Source organism: Plecotus auritus (genome assembly GCF_963455305.1).
Source record: "Plecotus auritus genome assembly, chromosome: 6".
In the NCBI taxonomy this organism is placed as follows: domain Eukaryota; kingdom Metazoa; phylum Chordata; class Mammalia; order Chiroptera; family Vespertilionidae; genus Plecotus; species Plecotus auritus.
The window spans coordinates 170,911,623-170,938,844 of record NC_137773.1 but is presented as its reverse complement, the minus strand read 5'-3'; the positions used below and the strand labels follow the sequence as shown (position 1 = coordinate 170,938,844).

Genomic DNA, 27,222 nt, shown 5'->3' with positions numbered 1-27,222 from the left:
GTTGTGGGCTCCATCCCCAACAGTGGTGCGCAGGAGGCAGTGGACCGTGCTTCTCTCTTATCACTGAGGTTTCGATCTCTTTCCCGCCCCCTTCCTCTCTTTGAAATAAATGAAAACGTATTTTTCTAAAATTACTTTCAATCTGTGTATTTATTTGGGAAGAATTTGTATTTTTAAGTCGTACCACCTGCATGCCCCTGGCACGTCTCTCCATCCATTTAGGTCATACTTTATGTCTTTCAAAATGTTCTACAGTTAGCATCATGATTTGCATTTTCCTGTTATATTTATGTTTGTCCTTTTTTTATGGGGTGGTTTTAGTCACATCTATAAAAGGATTTCCCCCCATTTCTATTGCTATCAGACTAATACCAGTATATTTTTAAAAAGCCATTGGTTTCTGTATATTATATTATATGCCATGAATTACTGAAGTTTGCTTTTTAGTTTCAACAAGTTTATTTTAATCTCTTATCTAGGTATGAAAATTCTCACAACTGTGAGTAATAATCAGTTTTAGTCTTAATATTTATTTTTCTTAGCTGTAAAATACCACCACCTAACGCTGTTGACTATTAGTGGTAGCAGAAGGGATCCTTCTTTTCTCAATTTTAATGAAAATGCTTTCAGTGTTCATTAATTTCTAGGAAATAACTTTCAACGTTTTGGGAAGATTCACTCTATCCTAAATAAAGTTTTAAAAAATTAAGAGTGGCCAGTTGAACTTTTTTAGTATTGACTATTATGACCATTTTTTTATTCTCCTTCAATTTCTTAAAATTATTCCATTATAACTTTCCAGTGCTTGAACTATTCTTGAATTCCTGGATCAAAACCTATTTGGTCATATTGGTCCTTTTAATACATTAATAGATTTGATTTACCTTTTTTTAAAATTTCTTACCTATATTCATAAGTAAATGTGATCTTCAATTGTTCTGTATTATGTTAAAGTAGGCGATGGCTTTAGACTTATTACAGCTTTATGACAATGAGCCAGGGAGCTTTCCATCTTCTTCTAAACTCTGAATTATTTAAATAGCATAGGAGTTTAAAAACCTAGAACTCACATGTAAAACCACTTAGTCCTGCACTATTGCAATGATAGATCTTGTAGATGCAAAACATCACATTATGACAATCCAGGTGTCTGGGATCGTTTTTCCTATTAGAAGGTTTTTTTCTTTTGATAGCAACTAACGGAATTCTTGCATTTACCCTGCAAACTGGCAGCCCTTCTCACTGGCTGTGAAAGCAGTCTTAGCAGAATGAAAGAGGAAAGTGTTACTTCCTCCCGCAGCTGCTGAAAGGTGGATTCCATCTCGTGTCCTAACATCGTCCTTGAAAATGTCATTTCCAGTAAGGCAGTCCTATGAGGCAGGGGTCCTCAAACTTTTTAAACAGGGGGCCAGTTCACTGTCCCTCAGACCATTGGAGGGCCGGACTATAGTTTAAAAAAAAACTATGAACAAATTCCTATGCGCACTGTGGGCCCGGGACGAGTCGGCTGCTAAGCAGGACAGGCAGCGGCACCGGGCGGGCCGGATAAATGTCCTCGGCGGGCCGCATGTGGCCCGTGGGCCATAGTTTGAGGACGCCTGCTCTAGTTGTACCTTAATCACCTGTAAATTTTTTGAATTCTTATAATGTGCTTATGGCACCTTTTGTAATTCAAATATATGAAATAAATCTGCCTTCCTTACTCCTAAAATTTTTAAAGGGGGGTATTTCCTGGGCACCCGCTGCAGTGACCCTCATGCACTGACATACATCAAATGCAAGATCTGCTACAACCAGTGACCATGGAGATGCGTGAAGGGCCAATCTGCCTTTAACAGCTCCAGTAACAGACCGTCAGGATTTCTCATGACTATCAAATAATGAACAAAGAAAACCTGGAAATGTTACTCTTTGGTTCTAAGATTCAAAAATGTATTATAGAGCTATATAACTTACGAGTTCTTAAAATGACTGTTTACTGGATCCAGGTTATTGAAAAAATGCACGAAGTCCTCTCTATGCTAAAATAACCCCTTCTGAAGAGCTCCTATCTGAATGATATAGGTTTGAGGCAGAGAATGTACCCCAAAGGAAAAAGAATAAGAGATAATACATTTATTCCTAAAGATGGGTATTTCCATTAAAAGAATGGATATTTAAAATTGCAAGGCTATTAAACTTTTAAAACCACTTATCAAACTAGGCAATTTTTACAACTGGAAAGAAGAAAAGTCTGTCCAAAATTGGTTAAACATAGTTATGGCTTTATTATCTAGACATTTAGAATACATCCCATAAGGCTGTCTTAGCTTTACAAATTAATGGTTCATTTATTCAAAGAAACTGATCCAGAATTAAAATTAAAAGGAGATTATTTGTCTACGGTTTTACTCTGTGGGACGCTGTGGCCCCCAAACCACCTTTACCTGAGCTCGGCCTCGTACACCTTCGTGCCCCGTGAGAAGACTCACCACGGAGCTGACGCGGCAGTTCCCCACCAATAGAGCCCAATATCGGGGCGACTAATTGCGGAGCCACGATGAAACTGCTGGGAACACCCCGGGTACATATTTCAGCACATCAATGAGGCTGCTCACAAAGTGAGTTTAGTAGTGAGATAGATGTTTATTAGATCAGTAATACGATTACAGGACATACTGTATGGGAAGGGCCTCGGGGAGCCGTAGACAGGATAACGTTGCAAGCATTTAAACGAAACAAAAAAGCCAAACATCGTTATCAAAACTGCTAACTTCACTGTGTCACAGTTACGGGTAAATATCCACACTATTAACTACACACTCTTTTTCTGCCCCAAAAATGATGCGCAGGCATGCTTTCTGAGGTCACACGAAATTACAGGGCTTTTTCCAAGGTGGCAAACGTAAAACAAAGCAAACTCGGGAAGTCACTGCTCATCTTACACACACCCCACTTCTGAAGACAACTGGGAGCTGTATTTTGAGACTGTAGCCAATAATGGGTTTCTCACCGCACACTGTAGTACTACTGAGTAATACAGATAAACTACTGAGTATACAGCACTAACCACCAACACTAACAATACAGCAGAGACAACAGCAAACACTCGGGTGGGGGACTTACAATGTGCCAAGTGCCGTGCTGAGCTCTCAACGCATTGCTCTCTCACTTCTCCCAACAACCCTGTGAGGTGGTCGACCTTCTCCTTTCCTGGACGTACAAACGGAGACTTACCCACTTGCCCACGCTCATTCACCTGATAACCAATGAAGCCAACTCACACACCATTAAATGAACAGGTGTTCAGAGATGACCCCACTGAATCATGGGAACATCACAGTGTCTTGCCAAGCAGCCTCCCATGAAATGTCAAACCAATAATCGGATGACACTGCTTTGTGTTCCCTTGTTAAAGACGCAAGCCTCTCTTTTTGTCGCTGTAACCTGTAAACGCACTTCTCCGTGCTATCAGGAGTTGCTAACCCTAACCCCGGCCGCCAGGAGTGAAATGCAAGACTCACTAAACCAAGGTCAATGGCTGGGAAGACGTGAAGGGCTCTGCTGCCTTTACCAGCTTTTCCACAGTTTAAAAATCTGGCATATAGTTCATCTCATGGTAAAATTCCCAAACATGCAATGAACCTAAAGCAGTCATAGTTTTGTGCAAAAAGTTAAAATTTAAAGTTATTAAGACTGCATTATAAAATTTACAAAAGCCTTCATTAATCAAAAAAAAGGGGGAATAGTTGGGTAATATCATGTAAGGAAAAATATCCTATAAGTAAATTACATCTAGAAAATTTTTACTTTACAAAATTAATTTTCATTTGTAATGCTAACAGCAAGACACCCATGAAAAACACACATGGTGTCTAAATAAGACAAAGGAAAATCGTTTGGGCAAAAATAAAAAGGATCCCAAATCAATTAAATAGAAAAGATTCCTTTATTAACTTTTGGTCGAGAATATGTTTGTACATTTTCAGAAAACAACTCCAAGACCATGTGGATTCCTGCAACAGAGAGGAATTGACGGGTCCGCTCCAACCACAAAGACAAGAGGAGAAACAGCCCAGAGATGGAAGACGCTGACGACGCCTTGCCACGCTAGCAGTCAGCAGCTGTGCGAAGCAGCAGGTTGCCTAGGACCAAACCAGAGAGGGTCGGACCTGCATTGCCACCATGTGCCCACCATCCAGATATCATTGCTGACATGTACACATAAGGAACTGTTTGACATTGAAACGGGGACTCAGAACTGTTGGACATTGAAATTGGGACTCAAACATTTTTTGTTATTACATGTTTATTTCTAGTCTGCAGAGGCAAGATTTTTTTAAAGGAAAGAAATGGGGAAAAAATAGATACAGAGGCAAAGAAGCATTGAACAGACTGTCAAACTACAGCGGGAAGGCAGGGGAGGATGGGGGGGGGGGCTGTAAGAGATCAACCGAAGGACTTGTACGCATGCATATAAGCATAACCAATGGATACAAGACACTGGGCGGGGGGACGGGGGGCAGGTAAAGGCATGTATTGAGGGGTAGGGGAGGCCGGTGGGGGGAGGTCAATGGGGGGGGGGAAAGGAGACATATGTACTACTATTTTTAATACTTCAAACAATAAAAAAAAATCTGGCATAGATTTTGCGAGGCTGAGATATTAAAGAGCAGCACTGACAAAATAAAATGCAATCAGGATGACCTTGAAGGAGAGATAAAATAATGCAGGTATAGGCATGGCAAGTAATCTGTTAGCTATCAACATCTCAGCTTTTTAAATATAGAGGGTTTTTTTAAGTTGATTTCAGAGAGGAAGGGAGAGGGAGACAGAATCATTGATCGGCTGCCTCCTGCACACCCCACACTGAGGATCAAGCCTGCAAACCCAGGCATGTGCTCTGACCGGGAATCAAACCGGTGACCTCCAGGTTCATAGGTTGACACTCACAGGTCAATACCTCAGCTTTAAATGGAGTTTCCATCGCCCCACAAGAAACGACATGTCTTAAGTTTGACTGTTTCTCTCTGAGGAACCCATTGAGAAAAGGTGCCTCTCCACATGGAAAAAGTCCTAAAAATGCAGCTCTCTCGGGAGGGTGACATAATGGGAGAGCACAGCTCTCTGTGTAAATCTTAGGAAACCCACCAAATAGCTCGCCTACCTAGAGACCTCTGCTCACCCCCAGGGCTGCGGTGAGACAGAAACCACTATCATTCCATCCCCTTTGTCTGGTTTCATTAAGATGACTTCAAATTAAGTCAAAGAGATGATATTCCACAGGGTGTTCTTTGCTATTATCTCCTAGGACCCAAACTGCCAGTTATTTAAAGATTATGGTGCCAAGAATAAATACAACCCACTGTATTCAAAGAAACGGTATTTTTATAAATATGCAGGTGCTGCTCCCACTTATCAAATAATTACATGGCAAAGGATAAATAGAACCCGTGAAATAAAATCTCAATAGGACTTGATGCTTGAAATCTTTTACAAATATACCAACACACAGATATCAACCTTACTCCTGACAACAAAATAATCCTGAATAAAACAAATATCTAAATGTCAAAACAAAAACACACACACCTGAAAAGTAATAGAAGAAAAAGAAAAGATGGGTGACTATAATCCTAGAATGAGAAAATGGGAAGACCTTTTAAACATGACATAAAACTTAAAAGTCATGAAGGAAACACTAAATTTGACTACTAAATGAAAACTACCTTTAGAGCTAAAGCACCAATTAAAAAAAGAGAGAGAAAATGGGGAAAATGTCTTTATGACAAAAGGATACACTTCCTAATATACAAAGAGCTCTTAAAAATCAATAGAAAAGGTAAAGTAGGAAAAAATAGGCAGATTATACTAAACCAATTACAGAAAAAGACACATAAATGGCTAATTAATCCACAAAAGATGCTAAACTTCACTCACAATAAAATAAACACAAAGCATCAAAGACAGATAAGGTTTCACGTATCAGCAGCAAAGATGCTACAATTCCAAGAAGCTGCTGGCAACACGGGGAAACGGGCTTCTCTTCAGGGGAGAAGGACACGGGTACTCACTCTGCCTTTGGGGAGGGCACTTTGGAAATACAGACCCAAAGCAAACATCCCAAATCAACCCTTCTCTCCAGCATATTACATGGGGTTGTCCAGAGAAATGAGCCAATGCGATCTATGGAAAGAGATTTACTAGGGAGGATTGGCTCACACGATTTTGGAGGCTGAGAAGTGCCACAGTCCACCACTTGCACACCGGAGGCCCAGGAAAGCTGGTGGTGTAGTTCTGCCCAAGCCCGGATCCAGGGGAGCCCGTGTTCTAAGAACTAGTCTGAGCCTAAAGACCCAAGAACCAGGGGCTCCAGAGGCCGGAGCAGACGGCCCGAGTCAAGCAGAGAGCAAACCCGCCTTGCTCGGCCGTCTTGCTCTATTCAGGCCCTCGGTGGATTGGATGATGCCCCTCCCCCACATTGCCCAGGACAGATTTTCTACACTTAGTCTGATTCGATCTAATCTCTTCCAGAAACGCCCTCACAGGCACACCCTGGAATAATGTTTTACCAGCTATCTGGGCCTCCCTCAGTCCAGTGAGGCTGACACACAAAAGCAAGCATCCCACCTAACAATTCGGTCTCTAGGAATTTATTCTATGATTATATAATTGTAAACAAGCATAACTATATCTAACAAAGATATCCGGTGTCAGAAAAACTACCCCCCACACAATAAATGTCCATTAACAGGGGAGCTAACCCATTTCATTATGGGATATTCATTCGTACAGTGCCACGGTCATCAAAAATGGTTAGGTTTATATGTGCTGATATGAAACTTTTGCTCAAACACATTGAGAAGGGGGGAACCAAGTTAGAGATTTGTATGTAAAAAGGGGGCATGTATACACATTCATTTATACACATATATGTAGATACGCACATATGTACATATAATTATAACAGCACACTTTTTTCCCCTGTGGGTCTAGATGTGAAGAAAGATGTTTACTTTTTATTTTTTAACCCTTCTGAAGAGTTTGAGTTACTTTTTTTTTTAATTAAAAAAAATCTCTATTGTTGAAGGTATTACATATGTCCCCTTTTCCTCCCATTACTTTTAATGTGTATATATAATTGTTATGATTTTAATAAGACACTAGCACATCAAATCTCTATGTCAAACGCAAAACATTTGCAGGAAAAAATGTAAAGTACTATAAATCATGCAAAAATATTAAAAAATCAGCTTACTGTTAACAATAAAAATACATTTCTTAAAAAACTCAGAAGGGAGCTATTCTGCCAACATATCAGGATAGCCGACTAATTCTTCATTTTTACCTTTTGATATTATGTATGTGAATATATATTCATGAAAGCATAAAAATATATTCCTTTATTTTATTATTGTTTCATATTTCAATATTTTATATTTGTTCAGGGTTAACAGTCGAAGAGTTTTAGTTTGAATTAATTTTTAAACAATAATCTACGGGAAAATGGATTTCAGTTCTTAAATATTCCATTTATTTTTCTGCAGTGATAAATTAAGAGAAAATGATCACTGGGTTAAAAACTGAATTTTCTGTATTTGCAGTGTTTCTGCATGACGGATTTTGTAATTATCGCAGTCTCCACATTCTAAACAGCTTTGAGGTGTCATTTACATGAAATGTGAGTGCCCTATTTTTGCCTAAAGTATATCTTTAATTATAAGCTAAACCCTAATTATACAAAAAGTTACATGTCTAAAATTTTACCCTTCAATTCACACTGACAAAAAAAAAAATGATAGGATTAGCTTCACCAAACAATTTATACTTAAATTTCCTTCTCTGTAAAATGAATGGTCCCTCTTAGCTGCGTTTGAAAGCCTTCGGCCCAACAGCCATGTCCCTGATGGTAGAATGATCCCAGGAAATGAATCCCACATGCGAGTCTGGAGTGATGTCACACTATTGCTCCTGAAGACGGCTTAATCCAAAGACAGACAGAAACCATGGAAACGTAGCTAATAATGACCCTAGGGAATCCAATCCAAGTGAAAATAAAAATATCGGAGAGAAACCAAGATGGCGACATAGGTAAGCACCTAAACTGCTGCCTCGCACAACAATTTCAAAACTACAACTAAAAGACAGAACGGACACCATCCAGAACCACAGGAAAGCTGGCTAAGTGGAAATTCTACAACTAGAAGGAAAGAAGAAAGCTCACGGAGAATCAGAGGAGCTGCAAAGGGCTGAGGTACGGAGAAACGCGCGCAGAGAGGAAGGGCGGCTGAGTGCCTGGCTGGCTTTCTCTGGTGGGAGGGGGAAGGAAGCCGACTGCACTGAACCCCAGTTCCGACTGCACTGAACCCCAGTTCCGGGCGAAACCCCGTGGACCCAGGCTCATACAGGGGGAGTCTGGACTGTCAGGTAGAGAGAAAGGCACCCGGAGACTTGGAGACTCGGGGGAGCCACGGCAGGCAGGGGTCTGGAGGCGCGCGTGCACAAGTGCGCGTAGAGAAGACTGAATGCGGAGGCTGCTGCAGGCATTCCCTAGTGGAAGGGAGTCAGAAGCTCCTGACTGCACTGAACCCCAGTTCCAACTGCAATGAACCCCAGTTCCGGGCGAGCCCCTGGGAACCCACGCTCTTACAGGGGGGAATCTGGACTGTCAGGCAGAAACCCAGGGGAGCCGCGGAAGGCAGAGGTCTGGAGGCACGCGTGCAAGGGCAGGGCTGACGGGAAGCCAAGACTGTCTGCTCCGCCCTGAGACTCCGCCCCATCCAAGCTGAGCACAGAGGCTTTTGCAATTTTGCAAGTCTAATCCTATAAGGCTGTCTCCAGCACAGAGGGTCTCCCGGCGTAGACACAGCTGATACTCACAGCCAATTGGCCTGGAGGTCAATTCCTCCCAGTGATACCAACAACAATCAAGACTTAACTACAACAAGGCTGTACAAACAGTCCACAAAGGGGTGCACCAAGGGTGTCCACCTTAGGTAACTGGGGAGGCCAACCCACTAGGCCATATAGGAAACCTAGCACACAAAGCTACCCTACCAACTCAGGAAAGCAATGAAAACGCGGAGACAAAGAAACAGATCACAAACAAAAGAAATAGAGGAAAACAAATGACTGGATATAGAATTCAAAACCACGGTTATAAGGCTTTTCAAGAATATCCTAGAAAAGGCCCATAAATATAACGAGACCCTCGAAGATATGAAAAAGGACCAACTAGAAATTAAACATACACTGACTGAAATAAAAAATATTATACAGAGACCCAACAGCAAACTAGAGGAATGCAAGAATCAAGTCAAAGATTTGAAATACAAAGAAGCAAAAAACACTCAACCGGAAAAGCAAAAAAAAGAAAAAAGAATCCAAAAAGTTGAAGACAGTGTAAGAAGTCTCTGGGACAACTTTAAGCATACCAACATCAGAATTATGGGGGTGCCAGAAGAAGAGAGAGAGCAAGATACTAAAAACCTATTTGAAGAAATAATGACCGAAAACTTCCCCCACCTGGTGAAAGAAATAGACTTACAAGTCCAGGAAGCGCACAGAACCCCAAACAAAAGGAATCCAAAGAGGACCACACCAAGACACATCATAATTAAAATGCCAAGAGCGAAAGACAAAGAGAGAATATTAAAAGCAGCAAGAGAAAAACAGTTAATTACCTACAAGGGGGCACCCATACGACTGTCAGCTGATTTCTCAACAGAAACTATGCAGGTCAGACGGGAGTGGCAAGAAATATTCAAAGTGATGAATAGCAAGAACCTACAACCAAGATTACTCTACCCAGCAAAGCTATCATTCAGAATGGAAGGTCAGATAAAGAGCTTCACAGATAAGAAAAAGCTAAAGGAGTTCATCACCACCAAACCAGTATTATATGAAATGCTGAAAGGTATTCTTTAAGAGGAGGAAGAAGAAAAAAGTAAAGAGAAAAATTATGAACAACAAATACATATCTATCAACAAGTGAACCTAAAAATCAAGTGAATTAAAAATCTGAGGAACAGAATAAACTGGTGAATATAATAGAATCAGGGGCATAGAAAGGGAGTGGGCTGACAATTCTCAGGGGGAAAGGGGTGTGGGGGTGCAGGAAGAGACTGGACAAAAATTGTACACCTATGGATGAGGACAGTGAGGGGGAGGTAAGGGCAGAGGGTGGGGTGGGAACCGGGTGGAGGGGAGCTATGGGGAAAAAAGGAGAAACAATTGTAATAATCTGAACAATAAAGATTTATTAAATTTTAAAAAAAGAAAAATATCTAGAAGAAACACACATGTGCTTCCAGTCCAGAATGATGAGGCACCAATGTCTAAGACGTATGCTGATGAGTTCACATCAAGGCTGATGTTTCTTAATCTGTTGTACCAGATCATGGAGGCATGACCCCAGATAAGTCAAAGATTGCTACACAAAATTGTATCTGAGAATAAGTTGTAACTTCGTACTTAATATGAGTACAATTACTTTTCTGCCCAACTGATACGTTAACAGTGGGAAGACAGAACTGCATGCAACCAATATTCTTTAAGAACAGTTCTGGTTGATACACTTTAAAAACACTGTCCCATTTCAAACTGATTTTTCATTATCTCTTGAGTGAATTTTAAAATAATGGAGCTTGAAGGGGCTGGCACAGTGGTTCTAATCCAACCACTGACTTATCGGCAGGAAACAGTCATTTAACTCCCGGGGAAGCTTTCGAACGAAGTGGGTGAAAAGGTGCCTTACGCGTTGTGCCAATTGGCTGCACGGGGTCCTCGATAAGGACATGTCAGGGGCCATCTGCCCCAGATGCCGGCTTGGGAAGGGGGCCAGGCAGCCATGCTCTCTGCCTGTAATTAGAGATCAGATTCGGGGCTGCTGCTGGTGATGTGTCCTCTGCAGAGGGGGACACAGGCCAGCTCCCTCAGGCAAGGCCTCGAGAATTAATTACGATTGGCAATTGTCATAAGTAATATAGATCCAAGAAACCCACATCTGCTTTTTTCTACGAGAAACTGCTATTCTTATATTTCATGGATGTGGCACAGGTGCCAAGACATGGAGCTGAGTCCGAAAGCAGAAGAGCAACATTTTAAAGCTCAACATCAAGTTTTACGTTCTGCTGAGTCATATCTACCTGCCTATGTTGCAGGACCAGATAACAGTTCATGATAGCACAGCAGAGCCAATTCACTGCCACAGGCAAGCCACCCAGATTGCTCTGAGTCTCCACTCAACAGAACAGTCTGCTGGCCTTTCCTGGCAGGCTTCCTGAGTGGATTCTGTTGATAGCAGCTCGGGCGAGAAACTCAGGGTGCAGAGCTGGTGGACATGCACGACCTTTTCCCACGGTTCCGGCCGGGCAAAGAGAGTGGGAGGGACGAATCACCCGGAAAGCTTATAGTCACCTATCCGATTTGACTCTGGGATCTCGAATCCAAATTTAGGAAAAAAGATGTGACTGCTCACAAAACAATGATAAGGTGTATAAGGCATGTGAAGCTAAAATGATGTTCCAGAGACTTCTCTCCATCTGAGGGCGAGAGCGTCAGGGACCTTTGGATGGAAAAGCGCTGGCAGCGAACCTTGCACACCGCACTCCGGGCAGAGCCAGAAGTCCCCTTGGTGCCCCCTGACGAGGGTGACAGACGCATTCGAACAGTCCTCAACTCGGGAAGAGTCGGGGTCATTCATTGTTCATTTGTCTACTTTTTTCAAGATCAAATTAACTTCATTGAATATTCTGAAATTCATGTTCATTATAACAATAACCAAAAAAAAAAAAAAGTGGGAGGAGACAGCACAGGAAGCCATTTATTTTTAAGTAAAAAACTGTTGAGCAATACCGTTAAGCCCTTGGTATAAATCACTCCACTCTTGCTTCTTTTGTGCACTTTATATAAACATATGTGGAGCATGACATAAATCAGCTCAAATTATAATTTAGTTTTGTATACACTAGATTTACAATATCCTGGGTTTTGGTGCCTTATTCATGCCTCCCACAATTATTTATTGAGCACTTGAAATGTGCCAGGGAGAGGGCTGGGAACTAAACAGACATGTGACTCCAGTCAAGATAGCGGGTGAGACTTCAAAATTTGCACCACCACCTCCATAACAACCAAAATAAACTTTCAGAGATACAGATTAATAACTCTGTGGACCACACAAAAGCTTGAAGTTCAAAAGCAGTCAGAAGCAGCAACCAGGAAATGGATCTTCAGTGTAACTGGGGCCACCCCCCCCCCCCCCGTCCCCCCACAGGGCAAGGACAAAGCCAGGCACAGAGCGGGGCTGGGATTCCTGGCCACCCGAGGAGGCTGACCAGCTCATGTTGAGAACAGCCACAGAACCTGGGCCAAATCCCCTGCAGGCTCAGGCCCGGATCTGTGATGACACCCAGTGTCACCATGCGATGGAAATCTGGGCAGCAGATAGGTGTCTGCATTGGGGGACTCGGGAGAGAAACGAGGTGACTGTACCACCTGGGTAGGAAGGAAGCCTGAAACAAAGACACAAACCACCAAACACAATGACTACCAGGGGAACTGACTCAGGAAGAAAGGAAAATAACAGAGCAACACCAGAAAGACTTATTGTATAAGTTGTCTTGAAGCGTAACTGACATGCCAAAAACTGCACATACTTAAGTGTACCACCATCAAGATCATGTTCATATCCATGACCTTCAAAAGTGTCTTTGCACTGACACCTCACTATTGATTACAGTAGCGTCACAGTAACTTGCTCTCCTATTTCTGGTCTCTTAAGGTAGAAGCTGAGCTCACAGAGACCTTTCCTCTTTCCGAGCACAGGAGTGACCGAGGGCTAAAAGTTTCCCTCCCTCCAAGGACTGTTTCACAAGCATCCAGCAAATTCCGATATGCAGTGTTTGCATTTTTATTCAGTTCAGGAATGCTTTCTAATTTAATTATTTTTTATTTGATCCATGATTATTTAGTATTGTGTTATTTAGTTCCAAATATTTTGGGATTTTCCAAATTATCTTTTATTGATTTAAAGTTTAATTCCATTATGGTGGGAGAATATATATATATATATATATATATATATATATGTATGTATATATATATATATACACACACACATATATATATATGTATGTATATATATATATACATATATATATATATATATATATATATATACACATATATATATATATATTCTCCCACCATAATGGAATTATGGTGGGAGAATTAAAGTATGTATATATATATATATATATATATATATATATATATATATACTTTATAAGACATGAATCATGATTTTTTAAAAAGAAAATGTTTTTTTAAAGTCTCACAAATTTGTAAATAACCCATTTAATTGAGGGAGCAGGAGGCTGTGGCATAATTTCTTGCAGGAACTATCTGTTACAAAACCTATCTAGGATACAGAGCCTGGCTTCTCATTTTCTCCTCTTAAGAAATAAAATATTTAGGTCAAACAATTACCTTGTTCTCTCTTTTCTTCAGGAGAGATGGTCAACTTGTTAAATCCTTCCTTCACCATGTCTTATACCACAGTTCAGGATTCAAAGATCCCCCTGAAATAGTGAATTGTGTGCATAATTTGCATATAAGTGATTCTAGGCATTTTTCTGGGAAGAGAGTTTGGAATTTTCCAACTCTTAAAGCAGTTCATGCTCAGAACGGACTAAGAATCACTGTGTCATACCTACATTTCACTGTGATTCTTCTGATGTATAGTATAAATTCAGGTCATAAATTATGGGTTGACAGGTTTCATCTCCTAAGGGTAAGTATGTTTACTTTCGTTTCTGGAAAGAATCTCAAAAGCTAACAAGTTCATTCACCTGCCTTCAGGCAAAATGCTTCCAAAATTATCTGAGTCAGATGAAAACGAAAAGTCTGTTTATTTTTCCCTCTGGGAATGAAATTCCAGCTGCGCCCTCGGTAACCTATTACATTTTTTAACAACCACTGTAAAATGTATCTTTGGCGTGCGTGCTCTAGGTTAGGTCCTCAATAGCCATGTAACTTTTCCCCACTTTATACACAGCTGTAAACGTGTTAATCTTTTCCAGAGGAGACATATCGGAAAGGTCTTGTTGCAGCCATTCTCAAACCTAAGGACTCCAGGGATGTGTGTGCAGGTACATGCCCAGCTCACACACGTCAGGCAGACATCGACCAATACGTGAGAGCCCAAGTATGATCCAGTTACTAATAACATGAGCACAGAGTGCCAGGAAGCTGGAAAACCCTCAGATAATACACTGCAGGGAGGGACTCTGCACTGTGGGTCAGAAGTGTGGGTGTGATGGCATCTGGTAGGGATGTGACCTAACGATGGGCCTCAGCAACCTTCACCCTCCTGACCTGTGGTCAGCCTTGTCAGCCTCCCCAATGGGTACAGTGCACTCCAGGCTTCCCACGTGCACCCCCCTTGCCTGTCCCTTGCAGTGTCTGTGGTACTCTCTGTGCAAACACTGGGCATCCCAAACCCCCCACTATCAGCGGCACCTGCTTCCATCTGAGAACCTGCCCACTGGCTGGGATCCAGCTGCACCCTGAAGGGTAACTTCCCGCGTGTCCAGGGACATGGCCCGCTCTGGCCTAAGCACCCCAGCGAATGCCTCCACGGCCTGTGGGTTCATCAGGCCTTCTCCAGTGAGGTCTGGCCTGCACCTTGGGGAGGGGCCCCTCTCAAGTTTATCCTTCCGTGGGTACTCTCCCTGAGCTAACGGGGTCCTGGAGAGTTCCTTTAACATCTCACAGTTACTCCCCTGGCATAGCTTACTCAACCTCTGTATTAAAATTCTGTTTACATCGCTGTGTGGTCTCTGTCTCCTGATGGGACCCAGGCTGACCGTCACAACGTGTTAGTCTTGGATCCTACTCATCGGGAATATCTGCTAACAGTGCATCTTTCATTGTTTGTAACTTTCCCTCTAGTTTAATTGTATTACTGTTAAAGAATTCCTACACCTTGGAATTTATTGACATTCTTTTAACATAACGAACGCATGGCTAACTTTTTAAAAATGTTGCCAGAAAACTCAACAGAAGGTGCAGTCTCATTTTCAGGGTACAGAGGTGGATAAAATTCTAATAGATCAAGTTTTATATTTCTATTAGAGGTGGATATGTTTATATTAGATCAATCTTATTCAAGCTTTCGTATCTTCTATAGAGGAGTCAACCAATGTTTTATATAAAAAGCCAGACAGTAAATAACTAGGCTTGTGGGCTTTAAGGATTCTGCTGTAACTCAACTCCACCACTGAGGTACAAAAGCTGCCACAGACAATGTGTAAACAAATTGTCCCTGAAGCTGTATTCAATAAAACTTTATTTACAAAAGTAGGTAGCAGGCCAGAGTTGGTCCACAGGCCCTAGTATGTCAACTCCTGATCTACATTATTATTTTTATCCATGTGGCTGGTCAGGCAACGAGAAAGCTGTGTCGCATCTCAATACTACTGTGTTGTTGCTGCTGTTTATTTCTCCCTGTATGCATTCTGCCCTTCTGATTGCGTTGGCCTGTGCTCTGATATTCAGCACAAGAAGGCTCCTGTGGACTTTCTTCCTTACCACTGTAGCATCTTTCTCTTTGTCCAGTTAAACGTTTTCTGTGTGTGTGGGTGCATTAAATCTTATATTTAATACAGGAAGACATTTAGAAAGAAAATATAACATAAGACAATGAAATTAAGACCAAAGATAAGTTTAACAATAAGAGCAAACGAATCTCAGAATGTGTAAACACCAAAACTTTCACAAACTTGAATGTGAAAGAGTCCTAAAAATTCATCCCTAATGGATTATCCATCTGACTTTCTTAAACTATTTTTAATCTTGCTTGCTATAAATATGATTACCATCCTACATAATATATTGTATCTGTTTATATACGCACACATGCCGTTTTGAGTCTTTCATACAAGAGCACGTGGTTGTGTTAGTCCCTTCTCTCCGGTCCATGGACCCTCCCATTTCCTGCCCTCACGAGAGCTGGCTGCCAGGGTCCAGGCCCCGGACTCAAGCTGGAGCAGTTGTTTCCTGCTGCTATTGTCCCATAACTTCATGCCAAGTTCGACACCAGAGATCCTCCTGCTCTGTCTGGGGCATGGCCACTCCCCCTGGAGTTCAGGCTGTTCCCTCACGTCATTGTGAGCCCACTGCCTCTCTGTGACCGCTCTATTCCACATCCATTATTATCCTATCTAATAAAAGAGTAATATGCAAATTAACCATCACTCTGCTACACCCACAAGCCACTCCCACCAGCCAATCAGGAGCAAGTATGCAAATTAACCCTACCAAGATGGCTGTGGCCACAGAGAGAACAGGAGGGAGGCTTGGATTTCCCCGGCTATGGAGGAAGCCAAGCTTTCTGCACACTCTGGCTGGCCCAGGGCTCCGCTTAAGGCTACAAAGTTTCAATTATAGAAGATAAATTAATCCCAACAGAAATGGCGGCAGCCATGGAGCTGGAGAGAGCAGGAGGCTAGGGTTGCCCCCGGCGATGGAGGAAGCCAAGTTTCCACAGCCCTGGCCTGCTTTGGCCTCCGCTTAAGGCTACAAAGTTTCAATTGTAGAAGATAAATAAATCCTAACAGAAATGGCTGCTGCCATGGAGGGAACAGAAAGATTGGCTCCGCTTCAGGCTACAAAGTTTCAATTATAGAAGATAAATAAATCCCAGATACCAGGCCCTCCGCTTGGGTCGCCGGGGGGCGTGGCCAGCCTGCAAACCACCACAGGCCCCTTGCCCAGGCCACCCCACTCCCCAAGGGAACCCCCACCCTGATCTAGGACACCCTTCAGGGCAAACCAGCTGGCCCCCAACCATGCACCAGGCCTCTATCATATCTAATAAAAGAGTAATATGCAGATTAACCATCACTCCAACACACAAGATGGCTGCCCCCATATGGACACAAAATGGCCACCACAAGATGGCCAGCAGGGGAGGGCAGTTGGGAGGGACCAGGCCTGCAAGGGAGGGCAGTTGTGGGCGATCAGGCCAGCAGGGGAGGGCAGTTGGGAGGGACCAGGCCTGCAAGGGAGGGCAGTTGGGGCGATTAAGCCTGAAGGGGAGGGCAGTTAGGGGTGACCAGGCCAGCAGAGGAGGGAAGTTGAGGGTGACTAGGCCTGCAGGGAAGGACAGTTGGGGGGGATCCAGGCCTGCAGGGGTGAGCAGTTGGGGGGGACCTAGGCCTGCAGGGGAGAGCAGTTGGGGGGACCCGGCCTGCAGGGGAAGGCAGTTAGGGGTGACCAGCTGGCAGAGGAGGGAAGTTGGGGGCAAACAGGCTGGCAGGGGAGCAGTTAGACATCAATCAGGCTGGCAGGGGAGTGGCTAGGGGGTGATCAGGCTGGCAGGCAGAAGCAGTTAGGGGCAATCAGGAAGGCAGGCAGGCAAGCAGTTGGGAGCCAGCAGTCCTGGATTGTGAGAGGGATGTCTAAACGGGCAGTCGGACATTCCTCGAGGGGTCCCAGATTGGAGAGGGTGCAGGCTGCGCTAAGGGACACCCCCACCCCCCGTGCATGAATTTCGTGCACCGGGCCTCTAGTTTAATATAAGCCAGCACTGACTGGTTCTCCCATTTTTCTTTCTCGGTTAAACCAAACCATTATTTGATGAATACAATTAAGCCTATAGAATTAGTCTTCCGAACTGCACTTGCTGCCTTCCTTTGAGCCAGAGGGCGGGAAAGGGAAACCTTCGCAGCCTTGGAGAACTGAAGGTTGAGGCCACAAGTGATTCGTTCCCTCGGTCGCCTGCACCCCTAGTCCTTGGATCCCCAAATCTGCAGAGGTTTTCAGGGGGGTTTGTGGAATGCCATCCGCCGGCCCTCCGACTGCTCTGGCTAGTGGAGGGGAGGGGGCGGGTGGCCACGTGTCTATATGGTGGGTCCTCTAAGTTGGTCCAAACTCCAAGGTTCTTTTGGGCTCTTTTCCTGTATTCTGTGGTCTTCTGTAGCCTCACCTACTTTTATCTAATTCCACTTATTTCATCCTAATTCTGCAGAGATTGGGGGACATGCTCCCCTTCTTCATTTCTGGGGAGCCCTGCATGCCAAGCACAACCCCTAAAAACTGTTTTGAAAGAGAACTGATCCCCATAACATATTTTTTTCCCTTCCCAGAATTCATTTCTTGCATTTTTTTTAAACCTCACATTCATTAAGAAGGATCTGAGATTCTGCTTTACTTAAATATCTCAGCCACCTGGTTTTAAATAAAGTAGAAATGTAGTCTTCCCAAGCCAAATGAGCCTCTGAAATTTCTCCTGGCTCTAGTTTTGAAAGGAATTAAAATAGCATGAAGACTCCAGACATCATGAAATTCAAATAGAATTACTTCAGCCCCGGCAGTGTTTGGAGAGACACACAAACAGGTGAGCCCTTACCAGCGGGATGAGCCGGCTGACGAGGTCTGTCAGGGGTTTGCTGAGCAGCAGCAGGTCCTCCGCGGCCTGAGTGTCACCTCCGGAGCCAGACTTCTGCGCCTTGAAGGAGGGGAGAGGAGGGGGTCCTGAGATTAGTCATCTTGGCCCTGGAGACAGCTTCCCCCCGCCAGGCAGATAAACTCGGCTGCGGAGGTATTCCCCCTCGGCCCCCTGACAGGAGGTGTGCACGTGACAAAGGGTGCACCACGGCCATGCCACCAGCTCGGGCCGCAGAGGCAGACCGGGTGGTCCACAGAGAAAGCGGTAACCAGGGCTGTCCCTGGGGAAGGGATGTCCACAGGCTGCAGTGGGTGGACAACCAGCCTGAAAGGAGGGGCTCCTGTCCCCATTGTTCAGGTGGGAAGACTGACGCTCAGAGAAGTACAGCAGTTCGTGTGACTCCCACATATCGTGGGGACAAAGCTGGAGGATGAGCGAGGCTCTATGACTCCACATCTCACGCACCTCTCCCCGGGCATGTTCTGCACGTTCGACAATGCACACCTAATCATCCTGCTGTGCTTTCCTTCTCCGCATGCGCACACACGCACCAGTGACACCTAGACTATGTGTTCGACATAACACTGCATGCAAAGTCTTCAGAGAAGGTCTAGAAAGTATAGGCTTCAACTGAAATTAAAATCAGAGATGGGAAGCGATTGACTTTCATTCCAAGTGTGCCTTCTTTTAGGAGTTCTACGGAACTAATTCCAGGGATTTCTAACACAGACAGGCATAATTGCATACTAGAAAAGGCACCAATTAGTAATCTTGTTTGCTACAGAATACACATATTTCACTCAGTACTTCCTCCGTGTTTTTAATTTCACTTGGATGGAACAAAACCACTTGGGTGATGACCTTTGCCAGACCAGGCTGCAGGTTGTCCCACCCGAGGGCACGAGCCTGGGCTCCAGGACCCTTCTCACAAATGCCAAGTTTCCCTCTGCTCCTCAGGCCGATGGACAGATGTGATATGCCTGCTTTCTTTGGTTCAGGAGGATTTTAAAATCAGACGCCTGCCTTTTAACCACTTGCACCGTGAGGGGAACAAGGTTAGAATTCCGTTCCAGAGAACAATAGGCAGCACTGCCCCAGAGGTCTGCACCTCTCTGAATGGCGGCTGTTAGTTCCGCCTCTGAAACACTATTGGAGAGAGAGCATCGGCCTCTTCACCTTAACCAGCCAAGGGTCCTGACCCTCCCGGTTGTTACACTCCAGGCAAGAGAGGACGGGACACTGAGCTGGGTGGTAGCAGCCGGGTTTGAAAGAAGTGGTTGGATTGGTTAGGTATTTAAGGTAAAAGTCTCCATTATTTTGTGACAGGTCAGATGTGGAACAAGGAAATGTTAAGGATGACGCCCAGGTCTGTAGCTGGCACAGCAGGACGAGTGTGGCGGTTACTTGCTGGCAAGAGGTTCATTTCAGGCAGGACCAATTCTGCCTCACAGGCAGGCGGGGGTCGGGGCTGAGCTCCTAAGAGAGATTCTGACACCTGCCTCCCTCCACTCCCTACTTTCCTGGGACACATTCCTGCATCATGTCCCTCTCCTCCCTGAAAAAGAAAAGTGCTTCATAAATCGAAGCGCTACTATCATTCTACACACTGGCAGTCCTCAGTCCCCCAACTCCTCCACTTTACGGATGTTCCCGTTAGACGTTTAGCAATGCGGGAGGATCTCCGGTGTGGAGCGTGTTTATGAACGGGAGAGGTGGCTGGTGGCTCAGAGAGTACAGACGGCTCCGTGTTCCAGGAGACGGTGTCTTTGGAGCACACTCTTCCCAGCGCTTTCCCCTCACTCAGTCTCAAGGACTCCACCTCTCAGACTGACGCCAGGTGCCCTGCAGATCAAAGTTGGGAGTGAAGCCAAAAGCAATACATGGCAGATGATATAGTGGAGGATTTAGAAAGACGACAGCAGTGAAGAATGCAGTGGTGTGGAAGAAAATGAAAAAATTAAAAACAGTGATCTACTGGTACACCAGCAAAGAAAGAAAGAATTAGAAAGTATTTCTATTACGGAGTTTTCTTGTAAACAACCTTGACTATCTACCTAATAATCACTTATCTAATAAGAGATTTCTGTTGCTCTGGAATTTTTGAACTTCTGATTTCTCAAAAAAATTTTTTTAAATATGTTTTTATTGATTTGAGAGAGAGGAAAGGAGAAGGAGAGAGAGAAACATCAATGATGAGAGAGAACCATTGACTGGCTGCCTCCTGCATGCTCTCCTACTTGGGGATCGAGCCCCAACCCGGGCATGTGCCCTGACCGGGAATTGAACCACCTCCTGGTTCATGAGTTGACGCTCATCCATGAGCCACCCTGGCTGGGCCTGATCCCTTTTATATTTACCATCTACAAACATTTCTTTTACAGATTGATATCATCAATGTTATCTGTGAACGTAACTAGCAGCTACATCCTGAAGATTTACATAAAACTCCTACGGACACTGAAATAAGAACAGCTATTCTCTGAAGAGACACGAGAGGAAAAGCTAAGAGGAACCTTAATTCAGGACGGACTCCGTAGGTCCTTAACAATGCTCTACTGTGCATCCAGAATGATTACAGATGAGCAAAGAAAAACAACTAAGTAGTTCCAAGGCCATTCTCACCTACTGGCTTTACAAGTGTCCGTTAAACACTAGCAACCATGTTTGTTGAGGAGATCTTGGAGTTACTTATCCACCGCACTAGATACGCTAAACACTTGAGCAGCTTCGCGGTAGGTAAAAGTTACCATTTATCACAATGATGAGTAACAGAGGCTAAACCAGGCTCGCGGGACTCATTCTTGGCTCTGCTACGCTGGCTCTTGGCGAGGTATCAACACAGTTTGGTCTCCCTGTTAGCTTCTGCATCTACTCAAGCCAACAGTCTATCACTCGACATACGCCTCTTGCAATTCTACCAGGATTCGAAATACAGCAGTGAATTCCTATCAGCTGTGTGCTTTCATGCGACCTGACTATCAGCTGACTCAGTTAGAGAGAGAGCAGCAAATGAAATAGGCATGTGGAGGCACCTAACATGGAAAGTACTTAACAAACCCACGTCCCCTTCCTTCGTAGAGCACAGTACAGTGTGGGGCACATTGACTGAATACATTTCTAAGTCTCAAATCCATCTGCAATTCCATGTTACTGGTCATAAGGGAAAGCAAGTGCTTGTTTACATGTTGCATTATGGATGTGTGTATATGTGTATATAAACATGTGTGTGTATGAATGGATGCATGGACCTAAAATCTCCTGGCAAGCTGATGTTTCCCACTGGGGTGGCTGGGGCCCCATCCGTGGGCAGGAAAGGCTGCACATGGCTTGGCCAGCCCCGGGTGCCCGGAGGGCTAACGGTCTCCGCCAGGAATGTTCCCCAATTAGAGCTCGCCAAGTCTCTGCTGAGACCCCTCCTGCTTTCCTTTCCGATTTTGTAATCACATGATCTGTTCTTGGCACTGGTCACCAAAGATGGCTTATTGATAGTCTCTCTCTACAGGACGTAAGTTCTTTCTAAAAAGTAAAGACACTTTAGAGGCAGATTAGCAAGAAGAGACTGACAGGGGGTGCGGTGCGGTGCCGTGCAGGGCTGTGCCAGACCTGGGCTGAGGCCCTACCTGCAGGGCCAGCCGCACAACACCCGACGTGTAGGTCAGCATGCCGTGCAGGATGTCCAGCAGGGAGCAGAGCAGCGCGGCTGCCGTCTCGTTGTTGTTTTTATTTTCCACGTCCAAGCACAGTGTGGCCGTTTCAGTGAACAGGTTACAGACATGATGGACCAGGCCTGAGGGTAAAAAGGAAAAGGGCAAAATAGTCATCATAATATAAAAACAGTGAGTCCCATAACCCCAACAGAGCAGGTCTCCACGATGCAGAAGTGCTAAGCATTCCTTCAACTCTGCGGTGCACCAGGTACACGTGGGAAAGTTTCGTAAAATGCAGGTTTCCAGGGCTCACCCCCAGAGAGACTGCTCAGGGACCTGGGATGGGGACTAGGAACATACGTGTTAAGCAAAACTACACTTTGGAAAACACATCCTACATGGTGAGGCTTCACTGGGGCGGAGCACTCCCCGACACGGAGGGAAGCGCGCTGTGTGTGAACAAACTGTCCCAGGTGCTGCTCGAAGGGCCAGCTCTTCATGCTAAGGATCAGGAACCACCCAGGGCTCTACAGGTAAGTGGGTCATTTCAAGAGGATAAAGCATGGTTTTTTCTGCTGTGTTCCAAAAAATTTTAAATGTGAGATTAACTGTGATTTAAAGAATTGGAAATTGAGAAATGGCCAGCTTCTATCATTTTGGCTCTGCAAACCTCATATGAAGGGTTGGTCTTAGTCAACTTTCAGTTTGACGTCATCTGTCACACATTCACTTTCACATCTTGGGGTGTGTTATTGCTTATACTTAACTATGACATTTCTACTGTTACTGTTACGTAGCATTAAACTTGGAATTCACAAAACTGATTCAGATATAAATGTGGCGAAAATACGACATGAACAATGTTATAAGCCTAAGTGTGAATAGGACTTAGACACAGATAGAGTGTCTGAACGTTCTAGAAAAAAGCGATCTTCAAATATAAATATTTTACACAAGCAGATGGGGGGAGCATGGTCGGGAAGTCTGCCATGTACTGTGAACTGGATGTTATTGCACCTGCAACCCAGTCATCCTGCTCTCATGGAGATCGATTAGATGGGAACGCGGCCAAGCAGAGCTATTCAAGCTCCGGTATCTTCCAAACAGCGCATCCTGTTGTTTCAGTAAACCAATCTGGTCTCCCCAGATGAGTGCAAAGCAGTTCTTAGACTACAAATGCAACTGATGTTGTCACTGAAGGCAGAGAAAACCAAACCACACAGTTCACTCCTCATGGCAAAAACTGGTGCAAGTCACAAAGCTGAAGATAAGTACAGGTGATGGAAAAGCAGAATGAATTATTATTGCCCGGTTTCTTTATCAAGCGGCAAGGTCTGACAGCTCATACCATCAATGGCACGCGGTACGGAAAAGCAATTATTGCGACATGGGCATTATGGCCACAGGCCTTCCCCTCCGAGTGAGACCGCATCACTCATGGGCTAGGAATCAGCCCCTGGCTTTCGTGAGCTCAGGCAGGTTAGCAGTGCTGTACAGCGTAGTATTTGGGAGAGAGATGTTTTCCTTTGGGGGACCCACGACAACTTGGTGACATGTTGTGGATGGTCCAAGGTACAGTGCAAGGGGGCGAGTACTGGTGAAGTCCTCCTATGGGATCAGTGGCTCTTCAGAAGGCGGAGGCAGACCCCTAGGTCCCCATGTCCCTGCTGCTTGATTCAGACTGAACAGCTGGGGAGCAACAATGAACCTGACCTTCATTCCATCTTCGAGGAAGGAGTGCAAGGCTGGGATGGCATTCTCTCCCTCCGGCTACGGGAAAATACGGGCACCCAACACCACTCCCTGACGTCACCGGCTGTCAGGGAAGGTGCTTGTGAGATTAGAAATGAAATAGGACGTAAAATATTTCTTCCCAACAGTGGCAATGCCAGCAAAGGCAGCAAAGGCAGCAAAGGCATCTGGGAGAGCGCAATAGTGTTTTTCCCTGCCCTCTGCACAAATGCCATCAAAACAACTTCTTAATACTCCATCCTAACATCTCTAAGAGAAACCAACATTCATTAAACCAAATAATCCAACAACTATTTGCTTTAATTATAACCAACTCTTCAAAATAAACCCAAGAATTACTTTGTATTAATTATAAGCAAATCTCTAAAGGAGTCACCCCCCTAAGTTATTTTCAAGTGTTTAATGTTCTGGGAATATTAATGTGCCTGAGCTATTCCTAGCTCCGGTCACTGTGTCCTTATTATATTATTACTTTTTCAAAATCTGTTGGGAATAGCGAAATGATATGAGAGTACATTTTGAAATGCCAAGCTTTTGAAAATACTTCCTAGTTCTATCATTGATTTGAACGCTCTAAATCCCAATGTCACCTCCCCATACAGAGGCTTCCTTCTAGATCATTTGACATGTACATCACACAAACACGTGGTCGTGTCCACTAGGATTCATTCCCGTCAACTCAACAGACAGCGCAGAAGAGGAGAGAAGCACCTGCAGAATCTGGTGTGAGAAACTGTTCTTTCCCACATTGATCAACGCGTAGCCAGCAAAACCAGCATCAACCACAGCAGCTGAGTCAAAGGCCTGCTTTTTAAATACAGAGACATGGAGGGTGCCAGAGGCAGTGCTGGTCTTGGACACACTGGCAGGGTACATGGAGGCGTCTGTGAACTGCGGGGTCCTGGGCCACAGCTTCCAAGCTCACTCGACCTCTTCCGGCCGAACGGTAAGGAGCAGCCACCCACACAGAAACGGCCCCTGCAAAAACATGTCCGAACATCTCTCGGGCTTCAAGTGGATGAGCCATTTCAGGGCTGTTCTGTGCCTCTGTTAGTCCAGCTCCCCCAGAAGAGGCCCTGGGAGTCTGCACTGGGCCAGCGCCTTTCCCTGGCCGCCTCCTCCCCCGGCACTGGCACCGGCACTGGCTTCCGCTCTTCATCTAAGCCCGCCCACACACACACACACACACACACACACACACACACACACACACGGCCCCAAGACCGCGAGCCCCTGGAGTCTGGCTGTGCCCACAAGGAGAGCGGCGCTGCACAAGTTTCGCTGATGACTATGACAAGCCAACTCCAGTTCCGTGCTCGGATGAAATACAGGCTGGGGACTTCTCAAATACGACAGAGGTGAATGTTTTAATTAAATTTTTTCTTACAAAAGCCGGAAGGGACTCTGTATTCAGAGCACTCATTTTGAATTACATTCCTAAGAAAATTGTGTATATGGGAGCATCTTAAAAACAAACTCGCCCCAGCCCCCCTGAGCCCACACTGGTCCCTGGACCCTCCTATGTTTAGCACTTAGATCCACAGAGAGAGGAGACCACTGTATTAAAATATTCCAAGTATATGATTTATTTAAAAGGCTTGACTCTCGCGCTAGCTGGTTTGGCTCAGTGGATAGAGTGTCGGCCTGTGGACTTAGGGGTACCGGGTTTGATTCCGGTCAAGGGCACATGCCCAGGTTGCAGGCCTGGTCCCCAGTAGGGGGGCATGCAGGAGGCAGCCGATCGATGACTCTCATCATTGATGTTTCCATCTCTCCCTCTCCCTTTCTCTCTGAAATAAAAATATACTTAAAAATACAAATAAATAAAAGACTTGACTCCCATTTGCATGGCTTTGGGGAATGTGGTAGAATGAATAATGCACCTTCCTCAAAGAGTTCCACATCCTAAATCCCTGGAAACTGTGAACATTACCTTACATGGCAAAAGGGACTTCGCAAATGTGATTGAGGATCTTGAGATGGGAGATTACCCAAGTGGGCCACATGTAACCACAAGGGTTCTTGTAAGAGGGAGGCAGGAGATCGGAGTAGCAGGAGATGACAAAAACAAGAGGTTGGAACGACAAAAGGAAGGAGCCCCACCCCAAAGAGGGCAGGCGGCTCCGAAAAGCTTTTCAGCTTGAGTTTTCAAGGCAACGAAGTGGAAGCCCTCAGAAAGCACGAAGCCCTCAACATCAGGACTGTTCTGTTGTGGTAAGCAACTAAACGTGTGGCTTTGTTGCTATGACAACAAGAAACTAATACAAGGAGGGAACACAAGTAATTCTCTTGGCTTGGTCTGCCATCTTCACCAAGAAGTCCTCAGCCACTGTTCCTACTGATGAGAGGCCCTTCTAAGTTTGCATCAGCAGGTGGACCAAGAACTCGGCAAACCCAATTGGACAGTATATTCACTACACTGTTTTGTGGGGGAAGCTTGTGAGTTGGCTCATTTTTGTTTAGCCAACACTATGGAGGACACCATGTCATTCAAATCATAATAGAGAACGCTCACTGGCCTGGGAGTCACACTCTGGTCTCAGGATTAGTGTTAACAGAGGACCAAGGACCCACGTTCCATTTCACAGAGCCTCGATCCGCAGAAAACGAAGAAGGAGCCCGTGTGCTCTCTGAGGCTCCTGCTAGCTCTGATATTTTATAATTATGATCAGAATGTGGCAAATGCATGTTATTTACCTCTAAACTTATTTTCAATAAAAATGCATAATAATAAACCATGACTATTATTTATAAATCAATACTCGAAAGCTAAAAATTAGATATTAGAGTAAGTCAGTACAGAAAAACAGTAATGTTGGCATAAAACCAGTATGGCTCTTACCATGTGCCAGGTACTATTCTAAGTGCTCTAACAGGTACCTAACCAAATCCCATTAACAACTCCATTTCACAGATGATGAAACAGAGGCTCAGAAAGGTTAGGTAACTTCGCCAAGGCCATCTGGCTCCACGTTCTATGGGCTAGCACCCACTAGGCAAGTTTGCTTTTCTGTAAGTGAAATGACAAAAAAGGAAAATAAGACTATTAAGTCTAATGTGTAAATGCAAAAAAACAAAAACAAAAAACAAACCCCTCACAACAAAAAGCAAGATTTGTTTTAGAAAGATGTAATGAGAAACAGATAAGGGTAATCAAGGTAAGGGGGAGTGCTTCACATACGAAGCCGAATCTCTCCCCCCACCAGAGAGCTACAAAGGGCTAAACAACCAGGAAAGAGAAGATGGAAACTGCCATGGCACCAAGACATTCTGCCTTGGAAATAAACTTGCTTCATTAAAATCTTCTTTTGCAAAAGTGAGTTCAGTATTGAAGACCTGACGGCAGGTCTATCAAGCCACGACCATCTTTTGCTTCGGTGACATCTTTCT

The 27,222-nt window shown here is 44.4% G+C and overlaps 1 protein-coding gene across 1 annotated transcript in view; it reads right to left on the bottom strand.

The window, feature by feature from the left end:
* Nucleotides 1-27,222, bottom strand: part of ULK4 (unc-51 like kinase 4) — a 282,751-nt gene that overhangs the window by 83,027 nt on the left and 172,502 nt on the right. Inside the window, exons 33-34 of the mRNA XM_080673858.1 lie at nucleotides 22,054-22,220; nucleotides 18,395-18,493 (exon numbers count right to left, since the gene is read on the bottom strand). Coding sequence (XP_080529984.1) covers nucleotides 18,395-18,493; nucleotides 22,054-22,220 — 266 coding nt within the window. The remainder of the gene's footprint in view (nucleotides 1-18,394; nucleotides 18,494-22,053; nucleotides 22,221-27,222) is intronic.